This window comes from Macrosteles quadrilineatus, unplaced genomic scaffold, assembly GCF_028750875.1.
Source record: "Macrosteles quadrilineatus isolate MER2022 unplaced genomic scaffold, UCM_ALF_1.0 Scaffold_19__1_contigs__length_3004403, whole genome shotgun sequence".
Lineage (NCBI taxonomy): Eukaryota > Metazoa > Arthropoda > Insecta > Hemiptera > Cicadellidae > Macrosteles > Macrosteles quadrilineatus.
Genome location: NW_026542612.1, coordinates 2376247 through 2394102, shown reverse-complemented (window position 1 = coordinate 2394102; position 17856 = coordinate 2376247). Strand labels below are relative to the sequence as shown.

At 36.0% G+C, this 17856-nt stretch overlaps 1 protein-coding gene across 4 annotated transcripts in view; it reads right to left on the bottom strand.

The window, feature by feature from the left end:
• Nucleotides 1-17856, bottom strand: part of LOC129005288 (rho-related BTB domain-containing protein 1-like) — a 36283-nt gene that overhangs the window by 4852 nt on the left and 13575 nt on the right. The window contains exons 3-13 of one of the 4 annotated variants that reach the window (XM_054434134.1): nt 16737-16840; nt 15312-15509; nt 14553-14760; nt 13062-13310; nt 11478-11557; nt 10626-10908; nt 10011-10037; nt 3561-3674; nt 2915-3085; nt 2025-2270; nt 138-286 (exon numbers count right to left, since the gene is read on the bottom strand). In XM_054434134.1, coding sequence (XP_054290109.1) covers nt 138-286; nt 2025-2270; nt 2915-3085; nt 3561-3674; nt 10011-10037; nt 10626-10908; nt 11478-11557; nt 13062-13310; nt 14553-14760; nt 15312-15509; nt 16737-16840 — 1829 coding nt within the window. The remainder of the gene's footprint in view (nt 1-137; nt 287-2024; nt 2271-2914; nt 3086-3560; nt 3675-10010; nt 10038-10625; nt 10909-11477; nt 11558-13061; nt 13311-14552; nt 14761-15311; nt 15510-16736; nt 16841-17856) is intronic. The other 3 variants (XM_054434135.1, XM_054434137.1, XM_054434136.1) reach the window with 3 other exon arrangements.

Sequence of the window (17856 nt, the reverse complement as noted above, 5' to 3'; positions counted from 1 at the left end):
AAGGCAGGTAACCTTCCTGCCTGCTGGCTTTGTGTGTGGACATGGATTAGAGAATACAATAAGTGTGATAAACACAGAGGAAAATTTCTTCTTGTGGTGGTATATACATATCGGTACCGTATGTAGTTGTTACTCACCAAACAGGAGGCCAGCGGTGCTCAGACAAGTACTCTTGGTTCTCAGGATGAAGGGATCTCAACAGTTTGGGAGACATCTTGCACAGTTTGTTGTAGTTGACACAGAGATGATTCATGCACCAGTCAGCCAACTGATCTGCATTGTGGAGCTAAAAAAAGTAACAGAGAATCTCTTGACAACATTCAGTAAAATGTCAAGTAAGGAATCTAGATACATATAAAATGCTACTATAATTAATGGTTTCAGGATTGCAAGGTTTTTCACATGGCAAGTATATAGTGAACATCTACCTTGATATAGAACTATCCAGTAAATAAAATGATGTAACGGAGGAGTTGCCAAACATCTGGCAGATTATTTAGAACGTTTAAAATTCTTATGAGGGAGGAAATAGTATATTTCATCACTAGGGTTGAAAAATTACCTTTTGATAAACTAAATTTTTTGTCACATTGCAACATTAATTAGCAGACTAAACTAGAAAACAAGAATAGTTGTCATGAGGTAACCCGCTGCAGCACGGGCAGCGCAACACTATGTCACAGTGGTGGATAGTTGTACTAAACTCTTACCATTAAAATCTTACAAACAGCCAGCTTGTTTCTTTACGTAAAACATATGGGGATGGTGATGGCAATGAATTTATCAATGAAATCTATCCACTAATGTGACGTCATGGATCCTGCAGCATGGCCTGTTTTTATAGTAGGACCTTGAGTAACCACTCAAACCGACTTACAAGCAGCTGTTTAGTAGGTGATTCAATCATTTTGTCTATTACATTGTGTTACTTACTATACAGGGTGACAAAAAAGTCTGGAAACGGCTTAATATTTTTTTAAGTAAACTCGTTAGAAAATCCTTAACTTTCACATCAACTTATATGTATGTAAACTACTTTTTGCAAGCATTACCATTTTTTTACCTTCACTAGGGGACGGCCCATGAGGAGTAGGTATGCAATCTTTAATGTAAGCTTAGGTTGATATGCACATCATTTTAAAGGTTCTGTCAAATGGAGTTCATTGCCGGAAACCGCGTCAAAAAAGGTTCATCCGTTACAAAATGGCGGCAGTCCAAAGTTCTTGCGGAATATACCTGCACAGGCCTTAGTATTGGTAAATACTCGTATTGAACATTAGCTTGAGAGCTGAAATTGTATTTTAAAGTCAACTAGCTCATAGACTAAGTTTATTCAATCTTCAAAACAAATTTCACCGGGTTTCAGATTTCCCGGCTAATGTTGACTATTACTATTTACCAATACTAAGGCCTTTGCAGGTATATTCCGCAAGAACTTTGGACTGCCGCCATTTTGTAACGGATGAACCTTTTTTGATGCGGTTTCCGGCAATGACCTCCACTTGACCAGACCTTTAAAATGATGTGCATTTTAAACTATGCTTGCATTAAAGATTATGTACCTACTCCTCATGGGTCGTCCCCTGGTAGAGGTAAAAAAATGATAATGCTTGGAAAAGGTAGTTTTCAAACATGTAAGTTTATGTCAAAGGTTTGAATTTTCTAACGGGTTTGGTTAAAAATATATTAAGCCGTTTCCAGACTTTTTTGTCACCCTGTATATTATACCATCAATATGTTTAACTATTGACAAGGATACAAGAATAAGCTACAAATGATTTAATCAATCGATACGTACATAATTTTGAAACATGCGATTGCTTACAATCAAAGTTTACAACAGCAGATTTTTACTCCCTAGAGACTAAAAAGGCTTTTCACTCCGTAGGAGTAAAAAAGCTACTTTAAACCCACAATGCATGTATGAAAAACGGCTGTTTTTGCTACTTTATGACAAAAACATAAGTATAATCAACACCAATTCCCATACAGCAGAGACTACTTCTTCCCCTGTCGAAAGTTACCTTGCAAGATTCCAGGAGCCGCAAGCAGTGTTCCACGACATCTCCGTTGTCTGACGCTGAACAAATCCTGGTCAGTTCCTCCACAACTCGCTTTTCCACCAGAGTTACCAACCTCTGCAGACACAAACGGTTGGCCAGCTCCAGCAGGTCTAAACACCGTGTTGGCATCACTGGGCCCATGTCATCACAGTACAGGAAGCTCACCAGCTGACGGAACGTATCTGTTCTCACTCCCGGGAACAGAATCTAACACAAAATCATGTATAGAATACTCATACTACTTACATCAAAATTGATGAATCATATGGTTTCATCACTATAAATTCCTTATGGTAGAGCAGAAGAAACATAAAATGTTTCGATTCTACTCTTGCATTTTTCACAATCCTAAAGATTATTTTCTCATTATTGCAAACATCATATTGATGGAAATTTATTGCTATTGACATTTTATTCGTAATTTTTAATTCGTAATTTTTATTCGTGGTGTGAAAGACATAAAAACGTGACAGCAATTCCTTGGGTTTTCATCTCACCTTGACCTGTCACTAAACATTTATCAGTAAAGTTAAAGTTAATTCTTGAACTTTACCAACTAAACCTTTGCTTTGCTTGATATCTTCCAAGAACACGACTTTGGCAAGTGCAAGAGCTGTGAAGTGTAAATAAGCCAAGCTACTCAACCTATTGAAAAACTGTCCATCCACAAATTGAAAACCTACAGACACTCGGTCCAAACAGAATTCATGGCACGAGTGTAAAAATAAGATGTAGACCCAAAAAAATATAAGGTTGTGCATTATAGCCCCTTTCCATCTGTTCTGCAATGCACTATAAGAGCTTATTACACGACATCACTATTCTGACAGATTGTTGAGTTAGGTACTTACAACTTTGGCACTGCCTTCACGGAAGTCACCAGAGAACATGGCTCTCATCATGTCACAACGAGCCATGAGCAGAGGTCTGTGTGCGGACAGAGAGCCATCATCAAGCTGGAAGAGAACATCAGCAAACAGGCCTTGAGCCAGCACTAGCTCCTTCAGCCGCACTCTGATCGCCTGCAACAACCAACAGCCATACAAGGGAGGGAACTTTAAGATAGAAAAATTAAACAGGTAACTTGAAAGACATCTTCAAAGAAGGAAACTGTCTAAGTTTAAAAGCATTACAAATTAATCTGTTTGCATCAATAAATGCTCCAACCAAGAAATTTTATATGGAGTCGCTTACAGAATAATAGCAATTACTATATGAAAAACTAATCTATATATAAGACAAAATTTAATTGATTTAATCATCCACATAACTATTTCTAATCAATAAGAATAAAAGTCTGGTCTTTAACACTGCTATGAATAAATCAAGTTGATAGAGATTGATTTGTTTAGTACATTTGTCGATTCTTTAGAAACTATACGAGTCCAAAAAACTTTAAATGGAACAGTGTTATGTTTTCGTAAGTTATGCGTCATAAATTTGAGGCTAATTGCTATTAACACACTTAACATAGGACACACATTTAGCATTTATTACCTGCCGATAACGCTGTTTTAACTCTGGGTTTAAAAACTCCTCATGCGCTTGAATATTAGAAACATAAACCAACAACTCTGGCAGTTCCATGAATTCAGCTGCTTGTCGAATTTCCTGAAAGTTAAAAATTATGTTAACTTCAGTTTTGCCTACAGTTGTCATAGTAAATGGCGTTTTGCTTACTAGAATTAGTTTGAAAACAGTTGACTTCTCAACAGACACATCTACACACACACAAAAATATAAATCACTTAAAAACCATTTTTTCAGGTTCAGAGGGACCAAAAACTAAAAATAAAATAAAATTGTAAAAACAATACTTTCTCTATACAGTAGAGTCCCGCAAACTCGGCACTCGATAACCCGGCAGTCTGGATAACTCGGCCATCACCTGGCTCAGAAAATTAGCGATATTTTGATACTTGTGGTCGGACCCGCTGTTATCAATGTTCAAGTTAACCAGTTTTAAGCACTAACAATCAATATTATAGCATAAGTTATAACAAACCAAATTGGTTGAAATGCTGATTTTAAGAGATTTGTCACAAACAAGCACTATAAATAGCAATAAAATGGTAAAAATCGGGAGCAGATTCAACGGACGTGTTGTTCAAACCGCAACAGTAGTGCCAACCTGGCACTAACTATTAACTGTTTGTAGGATAAATTCAGATTCTCAGTAGGCTATTGTTACAAGTCAGGAGCCCCGCACAACAATAGCCAGGCGCCGTCTCAAAAGGATTGTTTGTCTACACGGGTTTCTCCAAACGCACCAGAGACAGACACTAGACCCATGTCAACGGACTACGTCAATAGGATCTTTGACATCCACCAGAAGCTTCCACGGTGATCTGTAAACACCTCTGTTTGGGTCTCTAGAATGTTCTACGTCAAGCTTATATAAGGGACCGTCTTCCGGCACACGGCAGTTGAGTCTTGTAAGCTGAGTCCGAGGATCATCGCAGCGACCGCCCACCGGTGTGAGTGACCAGTGCTAGTGACAGTGACAGTGTAGTGACAGCGTAGTGTCAGTGTAGTGACAGATTTAGAGATAACTCCTGTAGAGGTTAGCTGTAAGTAGAAACATTGTAAATTTGAATAGCTAGGTTTAGATAGGGTTAGTTAGGTGTTAGGTAATTGTAATTCTGTAAATAGAGAATAATATGTGTAAATAAATATGCAGTGGTGGCGATAAGAACCCGCAGGCCCCCCCCCCCGCAAGTTTGTTCGCCGGGCCCCCCTCTCCCAATGATCTTAATAAACATTTTTCCATGTATTACCGCCTAAACTTGCAATTTTGCAACAACTTGACAAGGCATCTCCCGAGGCGTCATTATCGTCTTCCATGATCGCGGCAAAATCGTAAATACTTCCCGTAGTCATAAGTCATGGAAGAAACATTATCATAGTTTACCGTGATTGCAAATGCAACCAAACCTATGACATCATTAGATAGCAGCATCATCGTCTCCCGCGTTCACGGCCCAATCTAAATATCACGGCCTAATATCTCCCCGCGACCCGTCGGTGGTGACGGATAAATCATTTATCCGTAATCGCGGCTAAATCCTAGATATATCTCTCGCTAAAAAAGAAACGTCATTATCGTCTTCCGCAACCGCGGTAAAATATTGAACATCTGCGGCCGTGGAGACATCGTCATCGTCACCCGTCCGCGATCGCGGCAAAAGCGTAGGCCTAATCTTTCAATTTCGTGAGCGTGATCCTCACGGATATAAAAGCTTTTACTTTTAATTGTGCATTATTGTATTGAATACTGAGAAAATCATCTCGAGCTTGATTTTCTGACTTTGTGCTTGATCTCTCAAGCTTGTAGTCCAGGCTCTGCTCGGCTCGATAATCTACATTATAGGCCTATTTAAAAAATAAACCGTTTCCAAAACAACCCGATTTTGGACCGATCTGATTTGGCCTCAGTCCCTTAGTAACATTTACAGTGTGTTCAAGATCGGGTTGCTTTGGAAACGGTTGATTTTTATAATAGGCCTATAATGTCGATTTTCGAGCCGAGCAGAGTCTGGACTACAAGCTTGAGAGATCAAGCACAAAGTCAGAAAATCATGCTCGAGCCGATTTTCTCAGTATTCAATACAATAATGCACAATTAAAAGTTAAAGCTTTTATATCCGTGAGGATCACGCTCACAAAATTGAAAGATTAGGCCTACGCTTTTGCCGCGATCGCGTATATTGACGAGAACATTTCCCCGCGGGTGACGATGACAGCCACATTGGTTATAAATACAGCCCTATTATTATGCAACCAATTTTGACTGCGCCTTCACACAATCCACGAGGACAGTTAATGCAACCCGCATGACTGATGACAATTCTTTTACTTAGGTTGGTAGATAATTTATATCGATCGGTCAAGTAATAGTGTTAGTTCAGTTGTTGTAAACTACTTGAACTATAGGTTTGAAAAATTTTCATCATAAAAAAAGTAGCCTATTTTAATTCTCATATAAATATTGTTATGATAGGGTACCCGTGTGGCTGGGCCTATCACACTATCGCAGGCCCGTGTGCTGGTAAAATTTACCGAAAATCCCGGTCAAGACTCACGGGCCCCCCTAGCTCGCGGGCCCCCCTGGGAAAATCATTCACAACTCGTACCAATTAATTTTTGTACTATATCTGATGACTTAATACTGACTTGTAACTTAAATATAAATAAAAAGGAGGTTAAAAAGCTTAAAAACTGTATTGTCCATATTTTTAACCCTAGTTTCCGATAACCTGGAATTTCAGAAACTCGACACCCTTCCAGTCCACATTACGCCGAGTTTGCGGGACTCTACTGTACTATGTTAGGAAAGAGAGTAAAACACAAGGCTTTGTTAAAAAATTAAGTAAGTATTAATTGATGAAGATGATTATGTTAGTATGTAAGTATGTAAGTGGAAAGTACTTTTTCATCACTCTGTATTCAAAAATAGCTCATATCCATACAGCTCAGATCATTGAAAATCTTCAATTTCCATACACCAAAAATGCAAGCAATACTTTACCTGACATCAACAAAGTTACAACCAGCTGAATTTTACCTATTTTACACTAAAACTAATTCTACAGCCTGTTGTGTTTGGATTAGAAAAATAAATAGATTTGATTACGAAATTTCAGATTTTTTTTAAGTTTGATTAAATAGTTTTTGTTTTCATCATGATAAGAATTATCGTTCAATACTCATCACAAAAGTGCCATCTTGGGGTTCGATAGTGTTTCCCATGCTCTTCTTAATCTTATATACTAAAAAACTTTTGCAAAACTTACGACAGCTAGCCTAACCTTACTACTGGACCGAATTACACGCGGATGGTACCACATGAAAGATATTTACCTGTAGATGTGCAGAGTCCCTTTATAAATTACAATAGGCTCACAAATAAGCACGAAAAATAAATTTGAAATTTGAAAAAATTAACATGGGTCTTATGAGTTGCCATGGTGATGACGAAATAACAACAAAATATAAACAGAAAATCTAAACAAATGGAATAAATTCCAATCACATGTTTTATTTACAGTGTGGGGTGAAAAGATCGATGGGTGAAAATAGAGTCCGTACATTACATATTTTTGGTAGAGTTTTCGATCACGGGGCGACCTATAGGAACCAATATAAAAATAAACGTTTCTTAAGGAGATTGTTTTAAGCTTACGACAGACACCCAGACCATACTACTGGACCGATTTACACGCGGTTGGTACCAAATGAAAGGTAATTGTCTGTATATTTGCCCATTTTGCTTCGACTTCAGTTATTACTGGACTAAATGTTATAAAAACGGAAATTAAAATCTCTATTGACAATTTAAAATGGGGTAAAAGTTTTAGTCTATTAAGAATGAGATCTAGAGTTATTGGACCGATTTACATGCAGGTTGTGTTAAATGAAATGTAATTAACTCTATATTCTCCCATGTTCCTGAAAAGTTTACCATTCCTTTATATAATCTTCTAAAAATGGAATTTAAAATATTTTCTAAAAACGGAAATTAAAATTTGTATTGACAATTTAACTTTAACATGGGGTAAAATTTTTAGTTTATTAGAGTGAGATCTGCATATTGGACCGATTTACATGCAGGTAATTAACTGTATATTTTTCCATGTGTCTGAAAAGTTTACTTTTCTTTTATATCACATATAATAAAAAACTTTTGCAAAACTTATGACTGCTAGCCTGACCATACTACTGGACTGAATTAAACACAATTGGTACCAAATGAAAGATATTTTCCTGTAGATGAGCAGAATCCCTTTATAAATTAAAATAGACTCAAAAATAAGCACAAAAATGAATTTTAAATTTAAAAAAATAACATGGGCCTTATGGGTGGCTATGTTGGTGACGAAATAACAACAAGATATAAACAGAAAATCAAAACCGATTAAAGAAATTCTAATCACATGTTTTATTTACAGTGTGGGTTGAAAATAGAGAAGTTTGCACAATAGATAGTTTTGGTCGAATTTTCGACCACGGGGTAAGCTCTCGTTAAATCTAAATTTTGGTTTCTTAAGATTTCAATTGACTGCCATATTTCTTGGGTTAAGATGAAGACCTCTAATTTGCGTTGTTAGTTAATATTTCAACACCATCAAAATGAGGGGTCACTCGATGGGGCTTTTAACATTTCAAATTTTTTAGTTTCCCCCAAAATCCCCCATTTTGGGTTTGCGAACCAAGTAGCAATTAGGCTCAAAAAGTACTTCATAACAATCATAACATGCCATAAAGGTGTGCAGAGTTTAGTTTTTCTAGTGTGAGCCGTTAAAAAATTTACAGGGGTTCTCCAGACTTATAAAGCTGTAAGTTAAATTTCAATTGACTGCCATTTTTTACTGGGTTGAGATAGAGACTCCTAGTTTGCGTTGTTGGTTTTCTTTTATCAGGACCTTCAAAATGAGAGGGGTCTTACAATTTGAAATTTTCGAGTTTCCCCAGAAATCCCCCATTTTAGGGATGTACACGAAGTGGCGGCTATGCCCAAAAAGTACTTCATAACATGCCATAAAGGTGTGCAGAGTTTAGTTTTTCTAGTAGGGGCCGTAAAAAAATTGACAGGGGGTCCCCAGACTTTTTATTAACCCTGTATGTATTGTAACATGTCTCATTCTGTCTAGTTAGCTATATTGTATTTATTAACTGACTTTATGCTATAACTTAAGAGTCTTCCTTAGTGGAAGCCATGTTGGATTTCTTCCCCATAAGAACAATGTTAACTTTGGGTCCAAATATCTCATCAGCAAATTGTCATATAATTATGGATAAGGAGTTAAATTTAAGGAATTGCGGTCCTCTAGAGATTGACGTTTTTTATTTCACAATTTTTAATTTTTATAATGAATAATTGATTATTAATTAGCTTAAAATTAAGCTAATTATTGAAAGGAAATGAAAATGGATTTTCGAAATTCAAAAACCTCAGTCACGAGTCTATTACGTTAAAAACACAAATTATAAATTTCAAAGCGATATCTTAACAAATAACGCCGTTACGTGTCCACAAATGATGTAATGTTTAACATTGTTCTTATGGGGAAGAAATCCAACATGGCTACCACTAAGGAAGACTCTTAAGCTGTTTTATGACATTGTCAATAATTTGTAGAAATTCAAAGAACAATAAACACGTTTCATTTCATTTCACATTTCATTTAATTTCATTTGTTTCTAGCTAGTTTCTAGCTGTCACATACAGTACCAACAACTGTATACAAAATATAATGGGCAACTCATGTTTGAAGTGCCAAAAAGTGTCCATTTGCTAATTAGCTGCACAAATTACTATTTTCACATGTTATGAATTGAAAAAATAACTATTAGGGCAGATAAGAAAACATTAGGCATGGTAAAAAATTTATATTGTTAATATGTTAAATACTAAAGAAATATACTAAAGCTATTCTTACCAATAATATTCTTATACAAATGTATAAGAGTCTATTTAAACAAATCTCTAGCGGGATTTATACATACATGCTCCAATGTAAACAAAATGAATAGTTTGATTAGAGTACCTTAATAGGAGTCCTGCTTAGTTACAGTTAAATGCAGTTGTTGCAGTTAATGTACTTTTGGACATGGTGAGATTTGGACGTCGTGCAACAGTAAAATATTTGATATTGGACATCGTGAAACAGCTCAAAAGTTATATTTTGGACATAATGACACTGACTTATATCATTGGACGTCGTGCAATGCATCCCTATTTTCCACTCAAAAAATACTTAATTTTACACTATTTTTAAATTCCAGAAAAAATACAATTTAAAAAACCTTAAATGTACAGTAATCAAGTACTGTATAATTAGATTTTTAAATGCAATATAATCGAATACTAACATTAAAATACTTTAAATTTAATTTTAACAAACTCAAAACAAAGCAATCAAATTTATATGGCAGAGTTATATTTACCATGAGCAATCCTAGTGGAAGGTTCTGCTGAAACACAGAGATTCTGAGAGCTGACAACAAGTAATTGCTTATCCTAATGAACCTGTCAGAGTAAACTAAAAAAAGTAAATAATGGATTTATGTAGTGACAAATTTATTTTTCAAGAGGTTGGCGGCCTCTTTTAACTTTTCATTTGCCCGTCCACAAGATCTGTGCGTGGAAGGTATCCAGCATAGCAAGGGGTGAGCCGGTACAGTAAAAAGGTGAACTGTACCGAATTTTTTAAAGATTAAGTTGTATACAGTACATATCAATAGTTCGTATTATTTATTAAGTATATCGTACACTAACAGTTAAGCCTTTTTATCGGAACTATGTTTAGTACCCTACTTCGTTTCATATACTATACATTCTTTTCAACACCATTTCGGGTAACAATTGGGACTAAGCAAATAATAATGGTACTGTATTTCCAACAGTAACATGTAATCATGTAACATGTTAATGTAGGCTCTTGCTACCAAATTAAAAAAAATGAGAATTACTAACAGAAACCGAAACATCACTAACTACAGATACTGCATGATTAATTCTCTTTCAAATATTAAATTAAAGTAATAAAACAGAAGAATTACCTGTAGCTGAGAGTATCTATTGTCAAGGGTGCCAGTGTAAAGGAACTGTAGACATTGCTGGATGGCGTGTGGAGTTACCAACTTGGTCAGAGTCACCACAGTCTGAACACAACTTGACACTCCTCCTTGCTGGTCCATCACTTCACACTGCTGTACACGGATGGCAGCGAAGGCAGGATGGTTGAGTTCCCGACTGCCACACACCTTCTTGTTGGCATTGCCACTGTTGCTGGACGTGGTCAGCACCTGGCAGCTGGATCTGCGCTTCAGTTGGTCCCACACTCTGTACACAGAAATATCAAACTCTCGGTTGACAGCACGGAGGTCCTTAGGCAGTGTACATGATGTACCACCATAAACAAATGTACAGAATATGTTATGGAATTTGAAACTTAAAATATAGTATGTATTAAACCTACAGTTAGCAATCAGTGCCGCATAAGGAAGATTGGTCCCTCCAGCAAGGCAACTGATTTCCAGTTAAGCGTTTTTCTGCCGTTTCTCTTCCTCTTTAGATTCCAGCAAACCAAATAAAAAAAATTCTTCTGAACTGCTTCTCATATTGACCAAGACACGCTGCACTCTAGTCTTTGTCAATCAACAACTGAGTGTGTGATGATAAGGTAGGTGAAGGTAGGCGTGGCGGCATCAGCGGTGCCTGTAGTGTGCTTACTACCAGCAGAAGTTTGAAAACAGCGGCGCGGCATGTCGCTCTATAGTGTGCGATGTGCTTACGAGTTTTTATGTTGAAAGTTAAGGTTTAGAGAACTTTTAATAATTGTGTTGAAAAAATTACTATTATCAGTTTTAAAACTAGGATAAAGAAAATTTCATTTAGAAAAGAAAACTAACCTTACAGGTTTCTCAACTCGAATCAGATACTCTGTGTCATCATTGAAGTCACCTGATGTTGCTTCCCCAAATGTTGATACCTTTAAATAGATGAATCTTCAGTTAAACTCTGTTAGAAACACTTGAATTGAAATTCAACCATAGAAAAAAAAACTTTTATAACTATGCCACACATAATTTGTTAAGTTTAAATATTTTCTTTGGCCTTTAAAAATGAACTGTGAACCTCAACAAACTTTTTTTTCAAAATGCTTTAATTTTAGGGCTGTTTACACTATTTACAGGATCGCTGGACTTTTATCCCCATGGAATTTTACCCCCTGGGCAAAGCTGACGTCACTATGACGTAGTAACCTGAGTGGCCAAAAGTTTGTTCGCGGCCGGAATTTTACCCCCGCGGATTTCGAAGTCTAATGAAAATAGTCAGAGCGTAATTAATTACATTAGCGATAAAAACCGGAATTTTACCCCCTGTCCATATAACTAGCGTTTAGACGACTGAAGATGGATTTTTACCCCCGGATTTTTACCCCCCCCCGCCCGAATTTTACCCCTGGTCAATTTTAGAAATTGAATGATTGATTTTCTTATTTCTGTTTTTAATTAATTGTAAACATTTCATTATTTAGTAGCCTATCTTTATTTATTTATTTTGTAACCTCAACTAAGTAAACATAATTCGCTGTTTCATTTTGATCATATTAACCAACAGTTGGCTTCAAAGATCGAATCCTGATACTCAAATCTCAAAATTAAAATTAAAAACTTCTTTGATTGATTAATGTTACAAATAAATTAAGATACGCTACTTAATAATAAAATGTTTACTATTAATTTAAAACTAAATGAAGATGGGCCAGGGGGTGAAATTCCGGGGGTAAAAATCCAGGGGTAAAAATCCGGAGGGTAAAATTCCGGGGGTAAAAATCTGGGGGATAAAATTCTGGGGGTAAAAATCCGGGCCGTACATTCTAGGTTTTTATAATTTGATGTGTTCTGATTAAATTCACAACCGTGAAAATATATGTTTAATTCCCCGTTTAATCCATCGAGCTGATGTCGCAAAACTCAAAAGTTCGCGGCCGGAATTTTACCCCCTGGTTTGTGACGTCACGTTTGCCCAGGGGGTAAAATTCCAGGGGGATAAAAATCCGCTACCCCTATTTACATTTAAGCACATAGAAAGCACCTAGAAAGGTATCGTCATATAGTATGACGCTAATGGTATCAATACGTAAAGTTAATGTACATAGGAATTGCACCCAGTAAGGTATCGGCATACAGTGTGACCCTAAGGGTATCAATATGTAAATTTGACGAAATGCTGGCCATTTTACTATACAAAAAGGGTATTGACACGTAAGTTTGACATATACGTTCCAAGAAACCGACTAGCAAGGACATAAAGAAACACACTACGACCCAACCAAGTCATTCATCACAAGGAAATATCCACAAACATTTTGGGGGTTTTAGATCGCTTTTCCTTTAACTGCACTTGAATTACTTTCATATAAAGTTCCACTGACCTGTCCATTAAATATATAAATATATATATTTTTTCAACACAGTTTGACAACGTACACTGACCATGCTGGACTCGCTAGCACTGCGAGTGTTGAGTTCCCCTGTAAGGTCAGTACATAGCAGACGATGCAGGGCTGGAGAGGCGGCAGCCAGCACAAAGCGGTGAGCGGAGAAACCAACGGCCCCGGCCACGAAGATCACATCAGCATGTGCCTGGGTGTGGAACAACCAGTGCAGGCTATCCTCGTATGTGGACGCTGACACATGGACCTCCGGCGGCCTTGGCTTGGGTGGGCAGTAGGGAGCCTGGCCAACACAAACAAACAAACATTAGCTGTCTTGTTAAGAGGGTAAACGAGAATTGACATTAATGACAACAATCTTTTATGTTACATTTAGGGCCGTTGCAAGGGGTGGGGGGCGCCTCAGGTGCCACGGAAAAAGTAGTACAAATATTTTAAGAAAAAAATTATATTAGATCGACAACATTTCCATTATCATGTTTCCAAGACCGTGGGGATGATGATTATATTTTCGTAACCGCAGGAGGTATTCAGGATTTTGCTGCGATCAAGACGAGATAATCTTGATATTGTTGCAATCGTGGAGGACTACGACTATATTTCAATGTCCGACGGATTTATTTAGGATTTTGGCTCGATCATGAAAGAAAATGATGAATGTTTTTTGTGATTGTGGAGGACGATGTTGATGTCTCCGCTACACATAATATCTCAGACAGCAACGAAACTTGCTGCTTGAGCATTGCCATTGTGTGTTTGGGGGGGGGGGGGTGACAACAATCTACTCCTGGCACCAATAAACCACGCGACGGCCCATTACAGTAATAAAAAATAATGGAGGAAATAGAATTTTAGACTGAAGCACAATCTGTGAGTCACTTTTCAATAAAATATTGGTTACAGCTTGTCCATAACGATGGGATTTCGAATTATCGATTTGTTCATATTTTCAAACTTGCCTTTTAAGACTGCTTAGGTTTCTAGTCATAACGGAATATTAGAAACAATCAAACAAAAATGTGTGCACTTACACTTAGATTTTATTTTTTTTTCACAAATGAATGATTGAAGTTCAAAAACTACATCGTAAAAAATACACATAACATACACAAAAATATAACCTTTGAAACCTTATTTGAAAAACTGCTAATTTTCTGCTGTTTCAGTAGCCCAAAATACTAAAGTTGACAACTGGCATTCCAATTTTTTTTCAAATATGTCCAGCCAACCTTCCCTACAAAAATGTACAATGTGGCCCTAGGGGAAAAAAGGTTGGAGAGCCCTGAAGTCACTTGAATACAATATGTTGAATGTAAAACTAGATGTACCTACTTAACCTAAAAATAAATTAAAAGTAAATGGGTCAGATTCTGAAAACTTAATAAATTGTTACTTAGAAAAGGACCAGCTGTTATTTAAGAAAAGAACCGTCATTCATTAATAAGAAATTCAATTGCATCATATTTTTATACATTATTTATACATCATATACAAGAGCTGTCCACAACATATATAAGTATAAGACCTGTAGGAGAGGGCGTTGTACTTTCTTGAGATTGGTCATCCAGAAGCGTTGCTGGCGTCTGGCAATTAGGGCAGCTCGTATCGCATTCTCAAACACTTCATTGACTCCGTAATATGTCAGCACACTAGTCTCGTAATAGTAGACTCCAAGTTCTCGAGCAATGCTGCGCGCCTGGTCTGGCATCACTAAATCTGACTTGCGGATTGCCCTGAAAATCCAAACATCCAATATACTGATATCAACATCAAAACTATTACTTATGCAAGACTGATTTATAATCTTGTTGGCATTATTTATGGGGTTTTGTTCATTACTTTCTGCACCAAAAATTAAATATCAATTTGCATATTCATATCTTACAGTACCGGTAAGTTACCATAAATTTCATACATTTAAAAGATCCATTATAGTTTGAAAAGATATAGTTGGAGATCGGGAGATTGTGTTCTAACAATGAGGATTCTCTTTAGAAGTATAACTTTTGGATAAATTTATTAGTAGGCCTATGTAGACTAATTTTTGTAACCTCTCTAAAGAAATTTAAAACAATTTGCAAGAATAGATTACTGTTACTTGGCAGGGGCCATCCATGAGGACTCTGGGACAAAGTATTCCCATTGCAATGGTAATCGTACACTTCAATTATTTCTAGTTGTATTTATATACAATTCTATCTTATTCGAAAAACACCAACGTTTTAGTCACACAAATATTTTTTAAGTCATTTTTTACAAAATCTGTTCCAAACTAAATACAGACCTCAGAAAAGGACTGCGATCTCTGAAGTAACTAAGGTAGGCCTCATCGCGGTACATGTATCGAAGGTCGTTTTTGCAACCAACTAGGAGGACAGGTGTTTGGGGACAAAAGCGACGAATTTCGGGATACCACATGGCCTTGCAGTTGCGGAGGGAATTGTGACTCGTCAGAGAGAAACATAGCAGAACTACATCTGACCTGTACAACAGAGGAAACAATAGTGAGTACTAACATTAACATAAAAATACAATTAGCAAATGGAATAAGCATATATATCATTGCAAAAGCTGTGAATTTTTAAACTATTACCAAAACATAAAGCCAAGAGGAAAAGCTAATAAGAGTACAGTGATAAGAATCTGAAGCATCTGAACCCACCAACATGCTGAACAAAAAGATAACATAATTTATTTCATGGTAGGCCAAGAGGAGATAATCAATACTATACTGTATGTATGTATGTATGTATGTATGTATGTATGTATGTATGTATGTATGTATGTATGTATGTATGTATTATTATTATTATTAGCAGGTCAACTTCTGCATTTTGCGACCTTGCTCAGTTTGTTGGGATGATTATCTAAAAACCTAGAATGGATGTGTGCAATAAGTCTTTAGTTAATAAGTGCTTACTCTTACTAACTCTTTGAGCCACATGAATAATATTTGATTGAATTTTGTTATGCTTATTTTTAGTATTTTTCCCCCTTTCTTGCAGAGACTCAAATGTTTCAAAATTGTTTAAAACAATTTTTAATGTACATAGCAGTTTTTTTTATTCTGTAAAAAGTAGAAAAATCTCTGATAGTCTGATGTGTTGTCATTTGAATCATATAAGTGAGAAATTTACTTCTCAGAACCTTTGGTCAATGAACAGCAAAATTTTGATGTGCTAAGCTTCCAACAATAAGGATACATTTTTCTTATACATTGACAAGTACCACTACCAGAACAGAGTACATTGAATCCAAAAGTGTTGCAGAACAATTGGGACATGTTGAGTATGAGAGTTAGTTAGCAGCCACTCAAGTACTGTACAAGAGTTGCTAATGACAGGGTTTAGCATGTGTTAGCATATTACGACTTGTAATGGTCATTATCACATAACAACATATCAGTATTCCTCCTTTAGTTATGTGAATTTGTGACAAGATCTCTGCAGAACTATGAGACTGTCTTATCAATTTCCTGTTTGATTACTCAGAACTGATTATAATTTATATGGCTGATTCACAAGATTTTTCTAAAATTATAAAATATTATAATATAAGACAAACTAATAACAAATACTAAATGGTATTATCAAATTTAAATTATAAGGTGTTTTTGGAGTGTTTTTATTTTGTTTTAGTAACCAGTTCTCAGAGTGGTCATGGGCGTGAGTTATAGTCAATGGTTATATGTGATTAAAATAAAACCTACCTTCCATATGCGAATCGCCGGTCTTTTTCGTGGTCTCCGAAAGTGTCCCATAGTCTTAGAGAGACATTTACACCGTCGACTACTTCCCATGATCTTTCTAAAACCTGAAAGTTAAAAAGATTTGCTATTAAATTGGTGTTACCTTGTCTTTTTACTATTTAAAAGATTTGCTATTTGGTTTTCTTGCTTGTCTTTTAACTATTTGAAAATTAATATTATCTTATGAATTGTTAAATTTTTATCTTCTTACATTAATCCACTGTAGCCATGAACGTGTCACAATTCTTGAGAACACTTTGCATTATGATAAACAGTAATGAAACTAGTGTGACTGAGACATGACAAATTGATAAGTATATGTTGATAGCACACAAAGAGCAAATACATTTGTTGTTGGGATACTGCCAGAACTAAAAGCAGAATAAGCTGTGACTTGGGATTTATAAATAATACAGTTTATAAAAGTTTTCAACAAAATTGATTAATTCACAACCATTTCACAACTTGCCAATTATCAAGGGAGAAAATATGCTTAGAACTTTGTTAACAGAGTAATTATTAGAAAAATGTTGCATCGTTATTAAACTATTATCAGTAAACAAGCTAAAGTAAGATTTTCTTACTTCTGAACCTCAGTTTACTTAGTAATTAATCAACTTGTTTTGAAATTGAACTGGCAGGATTAATGAAAACAACTTTAGTTTACTACTTCTGCAGTATGTTACAAATCTATGTGAATACGTATTGAACAATAATAGTAGTTTACACAAGGATTGCGTAAAGAAAGATAGTGTTAGCGACACGAGTAGAAAATTTAAGGTAAGAACCTTGGTTGGTGCCTTAAAAACTTCTACGAGTGTCGTTAATACTATTTACGCGAGTTGAGTACATTACTTTACCTACGACAACGACAGTGTTTTAATTACTAAAAATCACTACTCATAACTTCTAAGAGAGGTTATGTTTTTAGCGAATTTCCCATATAGGGAATAAGCTATTACCGTAGGTCTCATGGTAAGACTTGGACCCGGGACCGATTTACTTTTTCATTTTGATGTCCCTAGAAGCCAAAAACACCATCCGTTCAAATTCATATATATATATATGTGTCCGTCAGCAC